Consider the following 21,778-nt stretch of genomic DNA (forward strand, 5'->3'; position numbering starts at 1 on the left):
TCTATTTCAAAGCGTTGTTCAAAATTTAAGTTTGTCATTCCCTCAGATGCGACACAATCACTGGTCCTTTCTTGAGATATGCTATTTGTCATTTCCATTCCGTTCTCAATTCTTGTTTTTTTCTCTGGTGATGAATGTCCCAGTATTTTCCGTTTCAACTTTCTGTCTTTTGCACATTGGTCAATTTCATCTTCAGTAGCAGAAGAAAAGGTTTTACTGTCTAATGAAGGAAATTCTAGACTATGAGTTTCTATATGAGGTTCATTTCCTGCTTCATCTTGACTAAATGATGAAATCTTTATAATTTCTAAAGAAAGATCTTTTGTCTTGCTTCGTCTTCCTTTTCCTTTAGGGGACTTTTCTGCCTCTTTCTTAACTTCTTCTGTTTGTTCCACTTTATTTCCAAAAATCTGTACTATTTGTTCATTCTCTCCAACATCTAATTTCAAAGTCTCAAAAGGCTGCATTTGAGTCCTATCATTTTCCTTTAATACATGTGCAGCAATCTTTGGATTTTCGTCATCTAGTTTATCATCATTTACATTTTCGTTTTTTTCTAGTTCTTCTTTAATATCAGGAGAAAGTTCTTCATTCATCAAATTCTTTTCTAAAAGGTCTTCTGTTTCACTATCAGATGAACAAGAGTCTGCAAGAGGAAATATTAGAAAAGTTTCTATTTTAATTACCAATGTAATTTTGTAATAAAATTTCTCCCAAAGACAAAAAAAAAACCCCAAAAAACCTTAATCATGTACCTCTGAATACCTTCCTACAGAAATTTCTGATATAAAATAAATCATACACTTGTGCAAAAAATGTGTGTGGAGGAGGGGTTCAAGTTAAACTCCATGTGAAAATACATTACATAGAAAACATTACTACCTTAACTTTGTAAAAGAGCTATTTTGCAATTTGCACTAGTAGCATGCTTAGACTAAGATACTCCTTGGAAAATTCAAAGAACCAGATATGAAGTGATACAGTGGTTTTATCTGAGATCTAGAGTAGGTAGTGATTAATAAATGTGATGGCCATTTTATGTCCTTAGGAATCTGACATTCTACTAAAAATAATTCTGGAAAGAAAGATGTACAAAATGAGCAATTTAAATTCTCAAAACTTAAATACTATTTTGACTAAAGTCAGATAATTTTTAAAATAGAGTTTTAAGACTGTATAGGAGTTATAAAATATAAAAATTCTGTCCACATGGTGCTTATATTGTAAAGAAGTTCAAGAAGGCAAATTTAAATGTATTTTGTAAATAAAAAGGTACTTAGTGCCGAAACCGGTTTGGCTCTGTGGATAGAGCGTCAGCCTGTGGACTGAAGGGTCCCGGGTTCGATTCCGGTGAAGGGCATGTACCTGGGTTGCGGGCACATTCCCAGTGGGAGATGTGCAGGAGGCAGCTGATCGATGTCTCTCTCTCATCGATGTTTCTAACTCTCTATCTCTCTCCCTTCCTCTCTGCAAAAAATCAATAAAATATATTTTTTTTAAAAAAAAAGGTACTTAGTTTTATTTTGTGGTTTTACCATATTCAGAATTTAGAATTCATTTGTTCTCATGTTAAAATATATTATACATTATAGACTCATGGTGTGGCTTCGTGGTTAGAGTGTCGGCCACATTATGAAGCGTTGCAGGTTGGATTCCCAGTCATGGGCATGTACCTGGGTTGCAGGTTCAATCCCCAACCCCAGTCAGGGGCACGTGAAGGAGGCAACCAATTGATGGGTCTCTCACATTGATGTTTCTCTCTCTTTCTCTCTCTCTATATCCCTCCCTCCTTTCCACTCTCTAAAACCAACAGAGAAAATAACCTTGGTGAGGATTGATTAAAAAAAAAATAACCCCTTTTATAAGTAGTTTAGCAAGACTACTATATATAGTTTTATAGGTTGCACACTGCACTGGGCATGCCACCTGAGATCTTTCACTCTGTGGACATGTTGCATTTGTGTAATATGGCAACTGTCCAGCAGATGGCAGGACCGAGGAAGAATGCCGTTTCCTAATTGGCAAACAAGCATCCTACAGGCTAGTAACAAAACTGTAGGTTCAGAATAGCTTTTTCCTTGAAGGCAGGGACATTTTTATATATAAGGCAACTATTTACTGTTGCTTAAGTTATATGAAAAACATAAAGGTAGAAAAGTGGGGGAAAAGGTAAAAGCAGAATAAAATATGTTCACCTACACTCATCACAAAACATGTCTGTACCACCTTAGTGTATGCTCCTTGAACAACAGTCTCAGCTTTGCTGAAAGATCCTAGGGGACAGCACTGAATTATAGGAAACATGGTGCAAGCTTTGAAGGACAGTGCAGCACACAGTAGGATGCACAACTTGTCAACCTATCCTCTATTAAAAGAGTATTTCTAAGATATTGACAAGAAAAGATACGCCTAAAACTATCACTAGGTTTTAAGTAACCATGATATACTAAAATAAATATTTTCTTCAAATCAAATTTTAGTTTAAATTGCATGAGATTAGCAACTTAGATGACCTTCTATGACTCTCACACAACCGACATTTTTTAATTTATATTGTTTTCTTAAAAATCAGTGCTCCTCAAAATTGAGCACCTTCCATTCCATTTGACAAAGGTGAGCTGTCTGCCATACTGCTGCGAGCAATTCTTGTACCTGATTTTCCTTCACTGTTTGGAGTCTTAGACAAACCATATGGCATGTTTGACGAAAGGGTAGATTTTAAAGGAGGTCGTCCCCGTTTTGACTTGTGCCTCTCCTCATCCCTCTTTTCATCTTTTTCACTGTCTTCTTTATTCTGGATAACAACAACAAAAAGTATGAGAAGAGCCCATTCCTTATGAAAAATGAACATTCTACTTCTGCAAGGAAAACAAAACTCAAAAAGTTTAGATGTTTTATATGTCAATTTCCTAATCTGTGCTTATCGAATAATTAAGAACAAATTGTTCTCTAACTTATTTTATAATAAGTATGATGGTCAACAATATCTAACACTGCAATTACATTGTGAAGGTCAGAGTTGGTGCATTAGAAAGCTATACAACTACTCAGCAACCTCCCTTCCTTCTTTCTTGCTATTCCCTGAAAAAAAGAAAGAAATCTACCATAAAACAGGCAAACACTAGGTGAATCTCTACAGCAAAGGCTGAAAATTCAGGGTGTGGATGAGGATACAGCTGACCAACAAGTATATGTTTTAAAACTTAGTATTAGCTTCCAACATTTAAAAATTGATTTCAGCCTGGGCGGGGTGGCTCAGTTGGTTGGAGTGTTGTCCTGTATACCAAAAATGTTGTAGGTTCGATTCCTGGTCAGGGTACACACCTAGGCTGTGGGTTCGATCCCCAGTCAGGGTGTGTTCAGGAGGCAACTGATCAATGTTTCTCTCTCACATCAATGTTTCTTTTTCCCTCTTCCTCTCTCTCTCTAAAAAAATCAATAAAATATATCCTGGAGTAAAGATTTTTTTTAAAAAAATCAGATTTTACATTTTAAAAAGTATTGTTTTTGAAAATCCTAAAATCTGGCAACCCTGACTGGATCCCACTGCAAAGGGGTTAGTTCCATCCTCTCTAGGAGAGGAACATGTCCTTCTATTGGTCACTATCAGTCCTACTTTATCCCTTTTCAAGACAGCAAATATAAGCATTTGAGTTTAATGCCTATGTCCTAGGAGTCTCTGGTTTTTCTCCTTTCCTGAAACAACGTGTTAATGTGTTTACATTTTTAGCTTCTGGGTTATAAGAGAGAAAATCACAATTACCTTAAAAGAATCAATATGATTATTACAGTGAGGAAACAAATTTATAAACACACAATATGAATAATTACTGTACCTATCATAAAGGATATGAACTATGAACTTACTTTAGCTTTTTTCTTCTGTTTTTTCTTTGGTCCACCTTTGTCCAAAGGCCAGATTATCCTGTCAGCCTTCACCCATTCATCATACCTTAAAATAAAGAATATATTTTAACAACTTATTTGAAATATATTCATTAATAAAAGCAACAGTGGGATAAACTAAAGAGTTTGTTTCTAGTGTTGGCAGAAATGTGAAGGGCATAGGGCAGCCGTGGGCAAGCCGCGGCCCAGGGGCCGGATCCGGCCCGTTTGAAATGAATAAAACTAAAAAAAAAAAAAAGACCGTACCCTTTTATGTAATGACGTTTACTTTGAATTTATATTAGTTCACACAAACACTCCATCCATGCTTTTGTTCCGGCCCTCCGGTCCAGTTTAAGAACCCATTGTGGCCCTAGAGTCAAAAAGTTTGCCCACCCCTGGCATAGGGGCTGGTTTGTTGGTAACATGTGCCAGCTACAGTACAAAGTGCTTTGTATACCTGCCACTAATAGGGCAAGACAAGAGAGCTAGGTAAGCAAACTCTAAATAGATTCAAGATTGTTTGAGCTGCTTTGTTTTCCACAGCTCCCATAGACCTGAACTTAATGAAATAAACAGATTCTGCACTGGCATTCATTTTATTGACCAAATAATTTAAAGATAAGTCAGGTAAATTCAAACTTGTAATATGATCAGTTCCAGATTTATTTATGAAGTCCTTTTCAACTCTCTTTTCCTCACAGAACTCTCTCCAGCGTCTGGTACTTCTAATAAAATTTTATTCTAAACTATGTCACCTCTAAGACTGAAATTTTTTAGAGATAATTTCCTTTATATACGTTTATTTTGTTTAGCTCAAGTTGAAAACTCCTCATTTCTCCTGTACCTTTTCCAAAATATTGGCAACACTTTTTCATTTCAATATAGTCAGTCCACGTTACTAATCAGGAGCAAATAAAAAATTAAACTTTCTAGAATTAAATAACAGTTCTTACATTATGTAAATATATAGGTATTTACAGAACTCTATCACAATCCAAAATCTGAACACTGAAGCAAAAAACTACAGGCAGTCCTTGCTTTGAACTGCGTCATGTTAATGGAAACCATACCCTCATTTTGTAACCTAGTTACTATACAAAGCAAGGACATGGTTCCAATATCCACAAGTTTTGGTTGATATGGTATCATGATTACCTATATTATGGTTTGAAAATGCTCTCTCCTGAATCAACCCAATATCTTCATTTTACCAGGCTAAGTATCTGTCCATTATGACCTTACTTAGAAATATTCATTCATTTGGACATTTACTGAGGGCCTACCTAGCATGCCAAGTAGTATGTATGAGGAAGTATGTAGAGAATAATAGAGAAAAATAGGAAGGCCCTTGCTCTCATGCAACTCGCAGTCTGGTTTGAAAGACAGGTAAATATTAAAACCAAGTATAGTCTGGCAAATACAATAAGAGCGTTATGTGTCTGGTTATGGGCTAACAAAAAAATAGTGAGTAACTCTGCCCAACTCTAAAATTCCAAAGGACATGAGACAACCAGCAAGCACAGGCCTGACCTGGAAGACGGCAGGTCCTGGTCACCACCATATGCCACATAGGTACTTCCAGCATTAATACTGCCAACCAAAGGTGGTCCGAGACTTTCTTAACTAAGACTAGTACTTCCCTCATAGTTTCACATGCTACCCTATTTTAGAAATCCAACCAGATTCTCTAGGAATTATAGTGGCTCTATGTCAATGAGCACACCAGAATTACACCAGCATTTAGGAGTATGGAGGGACAGTGAAAAACCATGAACCTTGTCAGTAACCAGTTAAGTATTTAGGGATTTAACTAATTCGGAAGAATGCCAACATATAATAAAATGTCTGTGAGAATGGTCATACAGTAAAACATTAAACAATTTAGAGAAAATTCTAGAAAGCAGAACAGAAGAACAGACCCACAAAGACGATAAATAAAGAGTGGATGAATGAACTGATTAGAATCTGAGGAAAAAAGAAGACTTTAATATGCCACAACTGCAAAGATAGTGACTCAAAGTTGGTAAATGTAGGCTTTCCTCCTGAACTCAACAACAAGTACATACAACACAACAGTGAGGTAGACTAGGTTTGTTTCTAATGTTAGCAGAAATGTGAAAGGCACAAGCTGGTTTGAGAAAAAAGGAAAAAAAATTAGAGGTTTATATGCAATAAACCCATAGCTTTAAAAATATTTTATATGTGATAAACCCAACTTTAAAATGATGTGAGATGAAAGAAACCTAACTCACTAAAAAGAAAAAGAAAATGTTAACATTTACTTGTGCAATTGCTAAGTGCCAAGCATTGTTGTAAGCATTTTGTATTTTAATACAGGTATTACCAAGATTTCTCACATCTCTACAAAGTAGGTATTTTATCTTCCCCAATTCAGAGATGAGGGAATTGAGGTATAACAGAGTACACTGTGAATATGCAGGGAAACCTTGGAGTACTCCGGTTCCAAACAAATACAGACCAAGCACAGGTATTAAACATACAAGCCTTTCTAAAGGAGAAAGAAAACTAGCCTGGTACAATCAGGTGGGCCTTGGTGTTGCTACAGAGGTGATCTGGCATCACAGCTAGGTTGTATTGTTCTCCTGTTGAACATGAACAATTTCACAGAACATCAACATCAGACAAGTCTTGCAACATGACTGTGATGAATCAAGACAAAAACAAGACCACCCCCTAAGGGTGTATAAACACAGGAAAACAGGAACATTGTCCAAGCCACAAAAATGTCCAAACATCCTTTTTCCCTGACTGCAGCCTCTTTACCAATCTACAGCATTAACATTGGTTTAGTCTTCCCTCCTTATGGATAACATTTATTAAGATGACCAATCACAGATTAACCCTATGTCTTAACAGCTTCCAATCTGGAGGAAAGCCCCATTTCCTTAAACCCTCCCCCAAATCACCTAATAGAAGTTCAAATCTTAAGTCCTTCCTAACACTTTTCTAATCAATTTAGAATTACTGCAATGCCTGATATAGTTTTGATTTCCGATAAATGTAATAAACAAACCCATTTGCACTGTTGGGAGCTGTGGGCCTGGTTCTTCGCCCATGTGCTGCAGGATGTTCTCAGAGAATCCTGAGCTACGGCTCCCCCCAAAGGTGGTACTCTGGGCTTTCACCCAATACCCTCTTACTGAATCACCTCACTGCTCTCCATGCTGTACATTCTTCCTCACTGCAAATACATCCAACTTGTTCAACTATAGGTATGATCTAGGCAACCTTTGGTTGGGAGTATTGGCACAGCTAGTAAACAATGGGAGTGTTGGAAATCTTGGAAAATTAGGGTACAAGGTGTGCTTTGTAAATACACATACCATTTGCATTGGCTCTTCACAACATTAATTTGAAATTTTTGAATCACTGAAAAGAAATTTCAATAGTAAGAAAATACATTTCTTGCTTACCTCACATTCCAACCATAGTAATGTACCAAATATAAAACTTCTCCATCATCAATTTCAGTGCTTTTAATACTGGCTTCATAGATTTTCTGCGTTTTTCCCCGTCCATATTTTACTTTTACTTTGGTTCCTGTTAGGCAGGGTTCTGTATCTTCCTCATCTTCCTCTCCTTCAGAGTCACATTTGCTTTCAGTTTCTTCCCTGCAGTAAGTTATAACATTGATAATGCTACTAATAGCTTAATGGAGAACAAACTAATATATGCTAAAAAAAAATCCAACATATACAATAGTCACAACCTAAATATTACCTTAATAGCATGTCAGTGGAGGAGGAGAAGAAGGAGGAGAAGGAGAAGATTTTTAATGGACTACTTACTAAGGAATTTATTTATTATGTAAAGGTGCACTGTACCAAAAGTAAATCCAGACTTCTTAAAGGCCAATCAATAATGTAATTAAATGATGATGTGGAGTCAAATAAATCACTTTTGTTAAAACAAAGTAAGAATATGCTCTGAAAGCCTTTGGAATTCACACTCAAGTGTCACTTTGTATGCAAAAATTATCTAAAAGTAATTTGTAACTTCCTGCAACTAAATTGTTTTAAATCTACATTACTATTGCTTTCTACTCAATTTAAAATTGTTCTTAGCAAGACTAATTTTTGATGGATAAAATAATGAAAAGAGCTATCTACCTTAGTAACAACATCTTTTACATTAGTTTATATTTCAACAGGTCACTATTTGAAACTGTGGGATAGCACCAGGAGAACAAAGCTTTGTGTATCTTTGTGTTTAGGGCACAAGTGCTATTAAAATGGTGCAACCAGTATATTCTCTATTTGTTTTTATTCATCTCCCATTAGCTTTTCTTTGTTTTGATAATCAGGTAAAAGGAGATTCACATTGGGAGGTCCAATAATATTTTTACAAACATCCTGTGTTAATATTGCAAGGATTCAGAAGAGATCTGCATCAAAGGCCAGTCTAGTGTCACAAGAGTATTATTAAATGCTTAAGAGAAGGTATTGTGCTCTATAATAAACAGAGCATTATTTGGAGGACCACTAGGCAGTCAATATGAAATAGCTTTGACAACCCATTTGCCTTGGGAATGTTTTTCTCCAAGGGCACTTTCCAATTACAGCCTGAAAGGGTAATTTCAAACACTATGAGAGAAACTACTTAAAACCAATTTCTATAGATATGAATGTTTCCCATTTCCATGATTCCTGCTACAGAATGAGAATACAGATTGTTTATATGCATATTCAATTTTTATTTTATGAAAAGGAATACTGTTCTTCATATATGTCTGAAAATTTCTCTAAAATATTCGTCCCATTTATATTTTATATATGTACTGTGTGTTTTATGTATTATACTAGAGGCCAGGTACACAGATTCGTGCACATTGAAAGGAAATTAATTAGAAGGTGGCCAGCAGGGCAGGACTGGGCAGGGCAGGACTGGGTAGCTGGACACACCCTGGAGCCAACTTCCCATGGTCCCTCCCTGGTCGGCCGCACCTGGGGCGGCACTGGGGCTCAAAGGGTGTCTGCAGAGTGAGTGGTATCCCTCTGGGAGGCGGGGTCCCTCAGCCTGGCCTGTGGGGATCGGACCAAAACTGGCAGTCCGACACCCCCCAAGGGGTTCTGGAGTGCGAGAGGGCACTCTGCAAAGTGGCTGTCACTTGGCAGCTCCGTATTGAGCAGCTGTCCCTGGTGGTCATTGAGCGTCATAACTATCGGCTGGTCACTTAGGCTTTCATATATATAGCTATTATATTAATTATATTTATTATATTATATCATATTATATATTAATTATATTGCTTATTAACAAAACTTCAAACTATAATTAAGCCCTACTTTTTAAGTGGTTCACCTTTGCTTAAATTTTTTGCCCAAATATTTGAAATACCATTATACACAATTGTACTCAACTCCAATTAATTCCTTCCACTTTTCCTAATCCTAATTATATTTCACTACTTTCAGAACTTTCCTTATTCACTAATCTAATTCACACACAATTATGATAGCTCCTTACTTATTTGTACTGAATCATAAAATTATCTCTTCGCTCAGCAGTCATTCCTATTTTTCTAAATATTTTGTCCACAGTTAACTTTCAGGTGGATGTCAGCCACTAGTTGAACATAGCAGGCTACTTTTCCCAAATTTTGCTCAACAATTCAAATTTCTAGAAAATTTAGCAAAATATCATGTAATAAATGAAAAATAACTATGGAGGTGAGCTTATATTACAAGTGTGTTATGCTATTGTTGCTGAATTAAAATTCATTTTTAGTAGTATATAAAAATTAGTAAATCTATTTGACAACACAGAAATGGCCACTAAACACTGTCGGATATTACTTTGATCTAGCTGAACTGCCTAATTGGTTATTTTTAAGTCAATTCAGTCCATACATGTATATAATATATGGGGGGAAAAATACAGTTTTCACTCAACAGCAAACAGGATGGACATTAAAAAGCTGAAATTTATTGGTGTGATGTGGGGCAAGAATGTATTTTCCAAACAAGAATAAGGGGTGCATGCCACTTAATCTAATACAATAACTTGAAAAAGAAAAATGTCTTAGATAAAGCTAACACACAGAAACATCTGCTAGTATTGTGCACCCATGTGTTTGTTAGCTTTCCCACGTTGTACCTTTTTTAAAATGGAATTTTTGCTGTCGCTGTTTCCTCTTGTCCACTTCCTCCATTTTTCTCCAGCTCCCTTCCCTGCTGTCAACTGCAGGACCTTTCTTTTGACTGGGTGGCGCAGCCTTCTTTGAGGCCACTGTTTAGGGCACAAGTGCTATTAAAATGGTGCGACCAGTATATTCTCCAATTCCGAAAGGCGATACACATCATCTTCACAATGTGTTTCACCTTCATTAGACAAGAGGAATGGAAGTCCCAATAAGAAAACATTCCCTCAAACCTGAATATCTAAGCAGGAACAGAGCACTGCTGTGCCCCAGACAGGTGCTTCTGGAGAACAAATTTAAGATATTGTACCTCTCTTGGTTTTTCTCTTCCTCTTCATCTGAGTCTCTGTCAGAATCCTCCTGCTTTTTAATTTTCTTCTCCTTTTGCTTTGGTGTATTTTTTCTCCCCAGTAGTAGCTCATTTTCTTTTTTCTCTGCAGTTTCATAGTCATCATTCGCATCCTTACTTTCTGCATCATTATCTTTTAATTTGTCTTCTGTTTTCTCCTCTTCAATTTCCTTTTTAATAGAATTTGCATCTCGAGCAATTCTCCTTCGTCCCTAAATAGAGCGTACGGAAGCTTTAAAATAGCTATCACTACAAGGGGGCAAGGGTTGGACAACAGAAAAATGTGTTTGTTTGTTTTTAAACGTTCATGGCAATGACTAGTCTTCTCTCTAGCTTGAGAAATGACAATGACAACGTAACACCTATGTACTTCTCTTCCTCTTGAAAATAATACCTCATGTAAATTACGTATGTCCAGGACTACTATGATCCTTAGCTACAGATTACTTAAAAAAAAATGTTCTTTGTTCACTACATTATCTCTTTTAGTATTTCTTGACTACAATAAAAGTTTTTAAAGCAGTATCTAAATGTCAATAAGTTAATAATAATAATGATAGTAATAATAAACCAACCCCTAACTTATGTATGAACTTTTAAAAAGTTCTGTGGTCTCTAATTATACTGTTTTTTAAAATGAAGTTTATATTATCACTATAGTTATGTATGGCTACATTTTAAAAGGGCTGAATTGCATCAATGGCCAGAAGTGAGCTGATTTCTTTGAGTATCTGAAGAGCTCACTGGGCCTACATTGTATTGTTATGCCCCCAGCAGCTTTTACTCAGCCTCTTGTTGCATACTCAACTGAACATGAAACTGGTGAGACATTTATTTACTAAATTCTTCTTCAAGTCAACCTCCACACACGGGCACAATAACCCTCTACTTGGAATAAAGTGAGGATAAAAAGGCACCAATAATTTAGGGACCACTGAAATACTTTACAATTAATATCTCAGCATAACAAATATTTTCCCTAGTTTCTGACTATGTATTAAACTTCAAAGGTAGAAATTTATTTTTCTTGTCACAAAGAACTAAAATTTACATTCCATGAGGGCAGGCATTTTGTCATGCTCACTTTCATATTCTCAGAACTAGACAGTGCCTGGCACATAGCAGGTGCCCTTTAAATATTTAAATGTATGAATGAAAGTTGTTATCTACTAAAATTTAGGTCTATACACTTTTGTCCCTGAAATCCGTTTTACAAATCTGCTCTCTATATTCAGCTACATTAGGAGGATATTTTTTTTTTTTTAGGAGGATATTTTTACAAGCACATTTATTGCAGCTCTTCTTATAATAGTAAAAAATTGGAGAAAAATCTCGAGGAAGGAAAATTTATGGTACATCTACAATACAGGACTCATATAATACAATACAGTACAATACAGATGTTTTACATAATATGAAGGTGATGGTTGTACAACAATGTGAATGTAGTTAATGCCACTGAACTATACACTTAATATTGGTTATGATAAATTTTGTTATGTGTACTTAAAATTTTTCAACACACATTTTTGCCACAATTTTTAAAAATTAAAAAGATGAAAAGAGACAAACCAATTTGTAAGTTTCCTAAAATTCACTAGAAAATTCCATTTACTAGATGACAGTTGGAATAGACAGTTTTAGAAAATGGTTTCTGGTTAGAGAAAAGAGAAGGTGACTTCAACCTCCTCTTTCATCGAATATGATTTCACTGAAAAATAAGATATACTACAGTAACTGAACTTTGATAGTGTGATAAATTTTCTTTCTCTTCAATTTTAATAAATGCTATTATGTAGACATCATTCAACAATGACCAAAACAGTGGGTGACAATTCTTACAAAGAACTTACATAGTTATGGAGAGGAAGAGTAGAGTTAGAAGATACAACCTGTGTGCACATGACTAGAAAACAGGCAGAACATGAAAAAATGGCCACAAGCACTGTACAGTATACTATGGAGTAACACAGAGAAAAGATCCCACCTGGTTGGGAGCACAGGTGTTATAAAGAGGAGATTCATTCACGCAACAACTATTAAATAAGTCCTCACTATGTGTCAGGCACTATTCTACAGTCTGGGAACTGTCAATGAATAGAGTAGACACTAGTCCCTGCCCTCCTGAAGTGTGATTCTAGTGCAGAGAGGGTAAAAGAAACAAGATATACTAAACAGAATAAATGTTACATATAAAAAGAGCAACATTAGAGGGAATGTGCAATGAATATTTGGAATTGCCCTTAAATGAGAATGACTTGAACAAACAAAAACAGAAAACAATAGAAGATCCCTAACTGGTTTGGCTCAGTGGATAGAGCCTGCGGACTGAAGGGTCCCAGTTTCAATTCCAGTCAAGGGCATGTGCGTTGGTTGCGGGCACATCCCCAGTGAGGGGTGTGCAGGAGGCAGCTGATCGATGTTTCTCTCTCATCGATGTTTCTAACTCTCTATCCCTCTCCCCTCCTCTCTGTAAAAAAATCAATAAAATATATTTAAAAAAACAACAGGAGAAATGATTTCTCAGGTAGAAGAGATAATATGTGATATATTTAGAGAAAGGTAGCTAGATTAGCCTGGCTAAAACATAACTAAATACTGGAAAATAAATTAGGTTCATTAAAATATTTTTGTATGTATCTGAAAATGTCCATAATAAAAAATGTTAAGTAATTTTTAAAATAAACCAGATAGTTTAAGTACATACCCGTGGAGATTTTAATTCTATTTCTTCTCTTTCACATTCACTGTTTGAATCAATATTTTCCTCGGGTTCATTCTTTACTTCTACTAAAGGCATTTCTTGGTCTAGTTTTAGAGCCTCTTCCATTGATTCGTCTAAGTCTTTTTTTTCCTCTTTTACTTTTGGTTCATGGTGGTGAATAGTTCTGAACTGGATATTTGCAGAACGGCAGTACTCTTCAAAACCATAAAGATACCTAAACAAACGGTATTTCCCTTTGATAAATCTTAGTCTTTACATTTAACTTGAATACTATATTATTAAACACACATTTTTCAAAAGTAACACTCAAGCCTTTCTTTTTTTAAAGTATTTTTTCTATGTTACTAAATTATTGGTGTTTTAAGAAGAATTGTAAACAGAAACATTGATCATAAAATAAAATTCCTAAAAAATATAAGCTTGTGATAACTCAACATAGCCATTGTAGTTTTGATCTGAAAGTTATTCACACAAAAGATTGAGCTCCATAACATGCACGATCATTTTAGATGATAAATGCTGCCTGCATCCCTGATTTTGGAAAGGAAATTAGGACAACACAAAAAAATGGAGCACAGCAGACTTGGTGCACTGAAATAACTTTCAATCACAAGTATCTATTAACCTAAACCTTTTTATACACTTTCTCCAACTTTACTATTCTTATTTAATTGTTAACCAAATAAATGGAAAATATTCCCTGTAACTATGTATTCTTTGATGAATGAACGATAATACTTACTTTCGATATGCAGTTTTTACATTGTAGGAAGCAGCTGAATTCAAAATAGGAATGCCAAGGTCCATATAAATTTGCTTCCATACAGCACCACTATCAATCTGGAAAATTAAGTTTTTATTTGTTAACGTTTGCCAAGAGAGATCATCTTTACTTACATAAAGTACATATAACAGTGAAACATTAGATAATTTAACTTTTCATCACTTCCTTACTTACATTGTCACATCCACCCTGATGATAAACCAGTCTAAACAGTTTGAAGAGATTGAGATCTTTATAGCCCAAAACAGGTGGTTTGTTGATTGGAGTACCTATTTTTTTATAGAGGGTAGAAATAATGTTTAATTAAATGGAAAAAAAATAAGCTAAAAAAAGCTATCAATTTCTAATTTCTCAAATTTCATTAATCAGTGGATATATTTAAAAACCTTAATTTTTTAAGTTATATAAGACAACACAAAATATTCACTATATTCTTGTCGTAGTCCTTAGACTTACTTCCACAAATAATAAAATCACCTCTCTAACTACCACTGAATTGGGTAAAACTAAATTAACCTTAGGACTACAAGGTGTAGCCAATAGTGTTGTTGGTTCAAAAAGCCTGGGCAAGAATACACACAATGCAAAGGGTATATTTTAGGCCATGGTTCCATTTTCTCTATTTTAACACAAATGTTAAGACTGTTAGCAGTAATCTCAAGGATGATTTCCGAAGGCCACAGGGGGTGTGCAGGATAATTTATCTAAGGGTTTCTCAGAACTAATGTAATGTCAAGAAGTATGATATTTCTGAGGGTCTATTTCTTCTAACCCTAAAGCTTTCATTTTTGCTAACTTCTAAAGAGAAATCCTATTCTATTAGATAGGAACTGTTCTCCTATTATGTTTAATTTGTTTAGACCAAGGAATAGGCTATAGTTTACTTGCCACAAAGACAGTATTAGTTAATTAATGGTATGTAGATTAACATTATGACTGTTCACTTTCTATTACTGAAATATTATGTGTTTTGGTTTTACAAGTCCCAAGGAAACTAAATTTAATTCTACCAAAACTATTTTTCTATATATTTCTGGTCAAAATAGATATGAACATTATTTTTATTCCAAGAACTTAATTGCTGTCAGGTATTACTTTAAATCCAAATCCATATATCCATGATTCTAACAAAAACAATGCATAAACCTAGAATCTAAAAGTGTAAAAGAAATGACTACTTTCAATGAATGAGCATGAAAGTACCTCTGTCTTCCATAAACTTATAAAGCTGTTGGAGGAAGTTGTCCCTCTCTTCAGGATCAAGTTCTTCCTCAGGCTGTAAAGGTAAAATATACAAATATGTAGAACAATGAGTAGGATAAGATACATTACTTCTTTTCTTGTTGTTTTGTGAACTCAATGTAAGGGGATAAAATTTTAATGAAGCTGGAAATACGAATTTCCTCAAAATCCTACAATGCCAGATTTTAAGTCATATTTTGATAGAGCTGATTTGATGCAACTGTCAAAATATCATTATCTACCCCAAAAATAAAAGAATTAATTTAAAAAATATCAATCTCTACCCTTATCACTCTAACCCTATCCTGGAGTATCACCATAAGGTCTAAGATTAGTCAGGAGAAAAAGGCTCAGGAATGAAATGGGCTGAGAGTGTTTTCATCTCACTTTGTTTGTGTGTTTTTTTATCCATTAAAATATCATATTTTATTTGTACATATCATATGTACAAATATGTTGATAGACGAGCACACTAATTACAAATGTATTTATTATAAAAACAACCCACACACAAAAATTGACATTTTGTTATTGTTGAATGAATATAACCCAAAGGTTGCAAAGTCACATGGCAAAATTTTTTTGTTTGGAAGCATCCTATTTGAAAAAACTTTAAATGCCTTGCCCTGGTCAGGTGGCTCAGTTGACTGGAGCATCGTCCTATGCAACAAAAGGTCTCGGTTCCATCATCCGTCGGGACGCTTACAGAAGGCAACAGATTGATGTTTCTCTTTCATATCCATGTTTCTCTCTCTTTCTCTCTCTCTCTCAAATCAATAAAGACATATCCTTGGTTGATAAAATAAATAATTTTAAGCCTTTAAATGAGTCATATAAATTCTGTTTGCCCCAGACTCTACCATCCCCTTTTATCACACCAGCCTGCTTTTCTCATTTGCCTGGCATCTGTATTGAATTTGCGACCCTGAAAATAAGACAATAAAAATTTTCTTATGAAAGGAAACTAGATAAATAATTGCTCATTTATTGGGAGATGGGGTGGAGGAACGAATGGAAACATTCATATAAAAGCAACTATTTCTACAAATACCTATTTAAGTGTGACTTTTTACTAATTATATAAATTAATGATGTTATCCTATGCAGCCTAGGTTTTTGGCTCTAGTAAAACAACTGGTTATGGGTTTCAATAAAATACTCCCTTTTCAGATAGGGTACTTGTAAACTAATATTTGGGAACATTCTTATTTAAAATTCATTCATAATGATTTATAAATTGGGTACTTTCAGTTTTATCAAATATAAAGAAACTTTAGTCAAAATTCTCTTAAGCCTCAAAACTTAGCAATTTACAAAGTTAATAGGAGTCATTACTAAATGCTCAAATCAACAATGGCAGTTCTTAATATATTATTGTATGTCAACTGTCATTGAAAGATAAATTTTTGTTTTGTTTTGTTAATCCTCACCTGAGGATATTTTTTCCATTTATTTTTTTTTTTTAGAGAGAGTGGTAGGGAGGGGAAGAGAGAAACATTGATGTGAGAGAGACACATTGATTGGTTGCCTCCCACACATCCCAGATGGGGCCAGGAATCAAAACTGCAACACAACCCTTTGGTACTTGGGCTGACTCTCTATCCATTGAGCAACACCGGCCAGGGTGAAAAGTAAATTTTTTTTAAAACATATTTTATTGATCTTTTACAGAGAGAAAGGGAGAGGGATAGAGAGTTAGAAACATCGATGAGAGAGAAACATCCTGCACACTCCCTACTGGGGATGTGCCCGCAACCAAGGTACATGCCCTTGAATGGAATCGAACCTGGGACCCTTGAGTCCGCAGGCCGATGCTCTATCCTCTGAGCCAAACCAGTCAGGGCGAAAAGTAAATTTTACAAAAGAAATATATATACAAAAAAAGTGTTTTTCCCCCATGTGAATTAAAACATCTTGCTTTTGCAAGGTAATTAATACAACTGCCTATCAGGGAAAACACTTTGTCTAACACTGTGCTATATACCTGAAACTAATACAAAATAATACTGAATGCTGACTGTAATGGGGGGAAAAAAACCTTCCAGTGAGTTAACTCAAGGAAAAAAAGGAATCCAGTAGCTCAAGAATCATTTCATATGTTAATTTTAAGGACTTGCAGCATAGGGGGAAAAACAGAAACACTTTACGCCATACTGGCTCTATGCTTTGCTTGAGCCTTGTAATCTCCTCAGGCTAACAACTCATTTCCAGTATTTAGGATCATACAGAATTTAAATAAGACCATCTTATCGATATATATAAAACCCTAATATGCAAATAGACCAAAGGGCGGAATAACGGAACAACCAGTCGCTATGACATACGCTGATCACCAGGGGTCATGCGTGGAACATGGCGGGCATCGGCAGAGCATGAAACATGGTGGGTGTCGGCTGTGGCGAGATGGTGGAGCCAGATGAGCCAGACCAAGGTGGCGCGCCAGTTGCTGTCATCGGGGCGAGCCTCTGGTGGTTACTGAAAATTCTTTGCTCCTGTGCACTATGGTCTCACCTGGCGCTCATACCTGCGGCTGGCGCTGGAGCTGCCGCTTGCACTCACTGCTGGCACCCAGCGCCAGCTCTGATTGCTTGGCTGCCGGTCCTGATAGCCCCTCAAGGCTTCTCCACCTCCCCTGCTCCTGAGGGGTGATCAGGGCAGCAGCCGCCACTTGCACCTGCTGCTGGCACAGGTCCCAATCGCTCTGTGCCATCAGCGGGTACAAGCGGGGCTGGCACGGTCAGCGTGTGGGAGCGGAGGCAGCAGGAGCAGGGCTGCCAGCAGACAGGGAACCAGGGGCCATGGCAGGAGGGGCTGGGCGGGGACATGGAGGATGGGCTGAGACCTGCCCCTGTGCCCACCGCAGCCTTGCAACCCACAGTTTGTTTAAAGGTGCACAAATTCATGCACTGGGCCCCTAGTGCGGCATATATAAAAGCAATTTTTTAAAAAGGCACTAATTTGAAATCAAAGTTTCATACAAAACAAGTAAACAAAACAAGCCCATCAATTGCAGATTAGGTATTTATTAAGGTTGTATCAACCATTTCATAAATTCTTAGTTACTGAGAATACCAGAGACCTGGTGCATGAAATTCATGCATGGGAGTGGAGGCCCTTCAGCCTAGCCTGCACGCTCTTGCAATCCGGGACCCCTAGGGGGATGTCCGACTGCCGGTTTAGGCCAGCGGGATCAGGCCTAAACCGGCAGTTGGATATCCCTCTCGCAATCTGGGACTGCTGGCTCCTAACCGCTCGCCTGCCCGACTCGCCCCTAACCACACTACCTGCCTGCTTGATCACCCCTAACCGCTTGCGTGCCTGCCTGATTGCCCCTAACCGCCTTTGCCTTGGCCCTGCTGCTGCAGCTTTGTCCGGAAGGTCATTCAGCTGTCCAGTCTAATTAGCAGATTATACTTTTATTATTTTAGATAGAAATTTTTTTTAGCCCTAGCCAGTTTGGCTCAGTGGATAGAGCATTGGCCTGTGGACTGAAGGGTTTCAGGGTCAATCCGAACAAGGGCATGTACCTCAACTGCAGGCTTGATCCCTGGCCTTGATCAGGGCGCAAGCAGGAGACAATCTCTGTGTCTCTCTCACAACGATGTTTCTCTCTCTCTGTCTCTCCCACTCCCATCCACTCTCAATGGAAAAATATCTTTGGGTGAGGACTGATAAAACAAAAATAAGAACATTTGTATTTGAAAACTATAGGCCCAGTGCACGGATTTGTGCATGGGAGTGCGGGGTTTCCTCAGCCTGGCCTGCACCCTCTTGCAATCCGGGACCCCTCGAGGGATGTCTGACTTCCAGTTTAGGCCCTAACCACTCTGCCTGCCTGCCTGGCCTGTGGGGACTGGGCCTGACCCAGTAGTCAGACATCCCCTGAGGGATGTAGCAGTGTGCCAAGTGCCAGATGGCTAGGGAGGAGCCCGAGCAGGGGTGGGTGCCATGTCACTCGCGCTCATCCCGGCCTGCTGCACTTGCTGCCGCTGCTGCTCAGTAGCACTGCTGCAGAGTTGGGAGAGGCTCCCACCGCCTCAGCTGCACTCGCCAGCTGTGAGCCTGGCTTCTGGCTGAGTAGCACTCCCCCTGTGGGAGCGCACTGACCACCAGGGGGCAACACCTGCATTGAGCATCTGCCCCCTGATGGTCAGTGCATGTCATAGCGACTCGTTGTGTCGGTCATTTGGTTGTAACGGTCGCTTAGGCGCGCGCGCACACACACACACACACACACGCACACACACACACACATACTAGAGGCTCAGTGCACAAAATTCATACACTGGGTGGATGGGGAGGTTCCTCAGCCCAGCCTGTGCCCTTTAGCAATTCAGGACATCCTTCTCACAGTCCAGGACCCCTTGCTCCTTACCGCCCACCTGCTCACTGCTCCTTACTGCTCAGCTTGCTGCTCCTTAGCACTACCACAGAGGTGGGAGAGGCTCCCGCCACTGCCGCTGCGCTCACCAGCCATAAGCCCGGCTTCTGGATGAGTGATGCTCCCCCTGTGAGAGCACACTGACCACCAAGGGGCAGCTCCTGTGTTGTGTCTGCCCTCTGGTGGTCAGTGTGCATCATAGCGTTTGGTCATTCTGGTCGTTCCGTCATAATGGTCGCTTAGGTTTTTATTATATAGATATATAGAAGGTATGCTTTTATTACCTTCTATAAGAGAGAGAGAGAAGGGGAGAGGAAGAGAGAAACATTGATGAGAGAGAAAAATCAACATTGATCTGCTGCCTCCTGCATGCCCCCTGCTTGGGATGGAGCCTGCAATCCAAGCATGTGCCCTGACCTGGAATTGAACAGTGATTTCCTAGTGCATAAGTCGACACTCAACCACTGAGCCACACCAGCTGGGCAATAACATAGTTTTATAGGTAAAAATTACTGAATTAAATACATATGGTTTAAAAGTCAGTGGATGTCAAAATCCAAAAGTGTATTAAGTTCCATAAGAAACCATGGCCATAAACTTTTAAGTTTAGGTACAATTATCAGGTAAAAAAACAAGATATAAATTAATAATTTTACTTACAAATGCCTGCTTGAAATGAAATTTACTTTCCACACACACAAAGAAGATGAAGCTATAAACAAAGTTTTAAAGTTACCTGTCTTTGCAAAAATTAAAATTGCTTATTCTCTTATAATAAGCAATTTGCCCCAATCTGTTTTTGAAATTAGCTGTGTTGTTAGTCACCTTGAAGTAGACTGCCTATGCTAGGAAGCATCTCGAACTAGAAGAATCTGCCTTCATGGCTTTTGCTTGGAGGCTCATATTTGCTATAGCATCTCTCTCCTCCGCGGTAGGGGTTTTAGAGTGGGAGAGGGTTGTAACGATGGGAGGTAGAGAGTCCACCAGTCTACTGATGAGCCCTCTTCTCTTCATTCAGTCAAACATGTGAAGAGTAATTATGCTCCCAGTAAAATGGCAAGGAAGGGGGTTAAGAATACAGAAGAGACATGGCCATGATCATCATTTCAAGAAATTTACAATTTCAGTTGGCATCAGTATATACTACTGAATATTACAGATAGTTGTGTTATCTATTTATCTACAATACTAGATTATGAAGATTTTCTGTATCTTCAAATTCAGTTCAAACATCTATTGATGGTTGCCATGAGTCAGGGAATTCGCAAAAGTGCCGTGACTACTAGATGAGAAAACAGGCTACCTTCTACTTTGCCCTTGAGTCTGGCAAGGAGTGTCAAAATGTAAAAAAAAATCAATTCAATACAATGTGATATATGTTGTAAAATATATAAAGATTCCTTGAGGGGATGAATGATTGTGCTGGGGATGAACTGATGGTGGGAACATTAGGAAAAGCCTCCAAATGTGAAGAGCAGACAGCCCGGGAGCTAGAGGCAAACAGCATAAACCCGAGGCTGGCAAAGGCAGACTGTGATTAGGAAAAGACTTTGTGATGATATATGCTATAGAAGCAGAACTGCATACTCTGGGTAGCTGTGAGGTCTGAGAGAGCTAGACAGGAATTAGGTCACATTTGTGTTTTTAAAAGTTCTTTGCCAAGAATGAGTTTGATGACTGGAAGGGAAAGGCAAGCTAATACAGCAGTCCACAAGGAGGATCAATGCTGAATTAGTCTTGCCACCTGATGATGGAAAGGTGACCCCTCCCCTGAAGGAAAGAGAGAGGAATTAATACTGGTATTTTTTTAGTTTAAGTCTAAGTTAAATTACTCATAGTTGTAGTCCTCAAAGTTTCAACACATTGGAAATGATCAGTAAGTTGTATGGTGCTACAAACATGCCTATTTTACCCACAATTTATCACAGTAACTGACATTTAGGTTAGACACTTTATTGTTATATGAATGAAAACGACATCTGTGAAAATGAACTGAGGAGATTTTCTTCAATTGTTCCACATTCACTGAGTTTCAGGGCTAACACTAATGATAATATACATGTAACAGGAGTCAGAGAATAGAGAGAAAAACAAGAATGGCTGAGGATGTTAAGTCACAGGTGGTTGTGGCATGAATCACTTGCTAGCATTTACTTCATTCTTTTCCCAAATACATTAATAACAATAATGAATGATTATTCACTCACAAAAGGCACAAATTCTAGTGAAGGATGAACTTTCAGCATTTC

General features: G+C 37.6%; 1 protein-coding gene across 1 annotated transcript in view; it reads right to left on the reverse strand.

Annotated features, from left to right (window-relative positions):
- ARID4A (AT-rich interaction domain 4A) overlaps positions 1 to 21,778 on the reverse strand; it is a 65,188-nt gene that overhangs the window by 15,302 nt on the left and 28,108 nt on the right. Inside the window, 9 exon segments of the mRNA XM_006767669.2 lie at positions 1 to 646; positions 2,653 to 2,794; positions 3,868 to 3,952; positions 7,323 to 7,520; positions 10,359 to 10,609; positions 13,105 to 13,336; positions 13,865 to 13,962; positions 14,081 to 14,175; positions 15,110 to 15,182. The exon segment at positions 1 to 646 is cut by the window's left edge and continues 10 nt beyond it. Coding sequence (XP_006767732.1) covers positions 1 to 646; positions 2,653 to 2,794; positions 3,868 to 3,952; positions 7,323 to 7,520; positions 10,359 to 10,609; positions 13,105 to 13,336; positions 13,865 to 13,962; positions 14,081 to 14,175; positions 15,110 to 15,182 — 1,820 coding nt within the window.

Source organism: Myotis davidii, unplaced genomic scaffold, assembly GCF_000327345.1.
Source record: "Myotis davidii unplaced genomic scaffold, ASM32734v1 scaffold281, whole genome shotgun sequence".
In the NCBI taxonomy this organism is placed as follows: Eukaryota; Metazoa; Chordata; class Mammalia; order Chiroptera; family Vespertilionidae; genus Myotis; species Myotis davidii.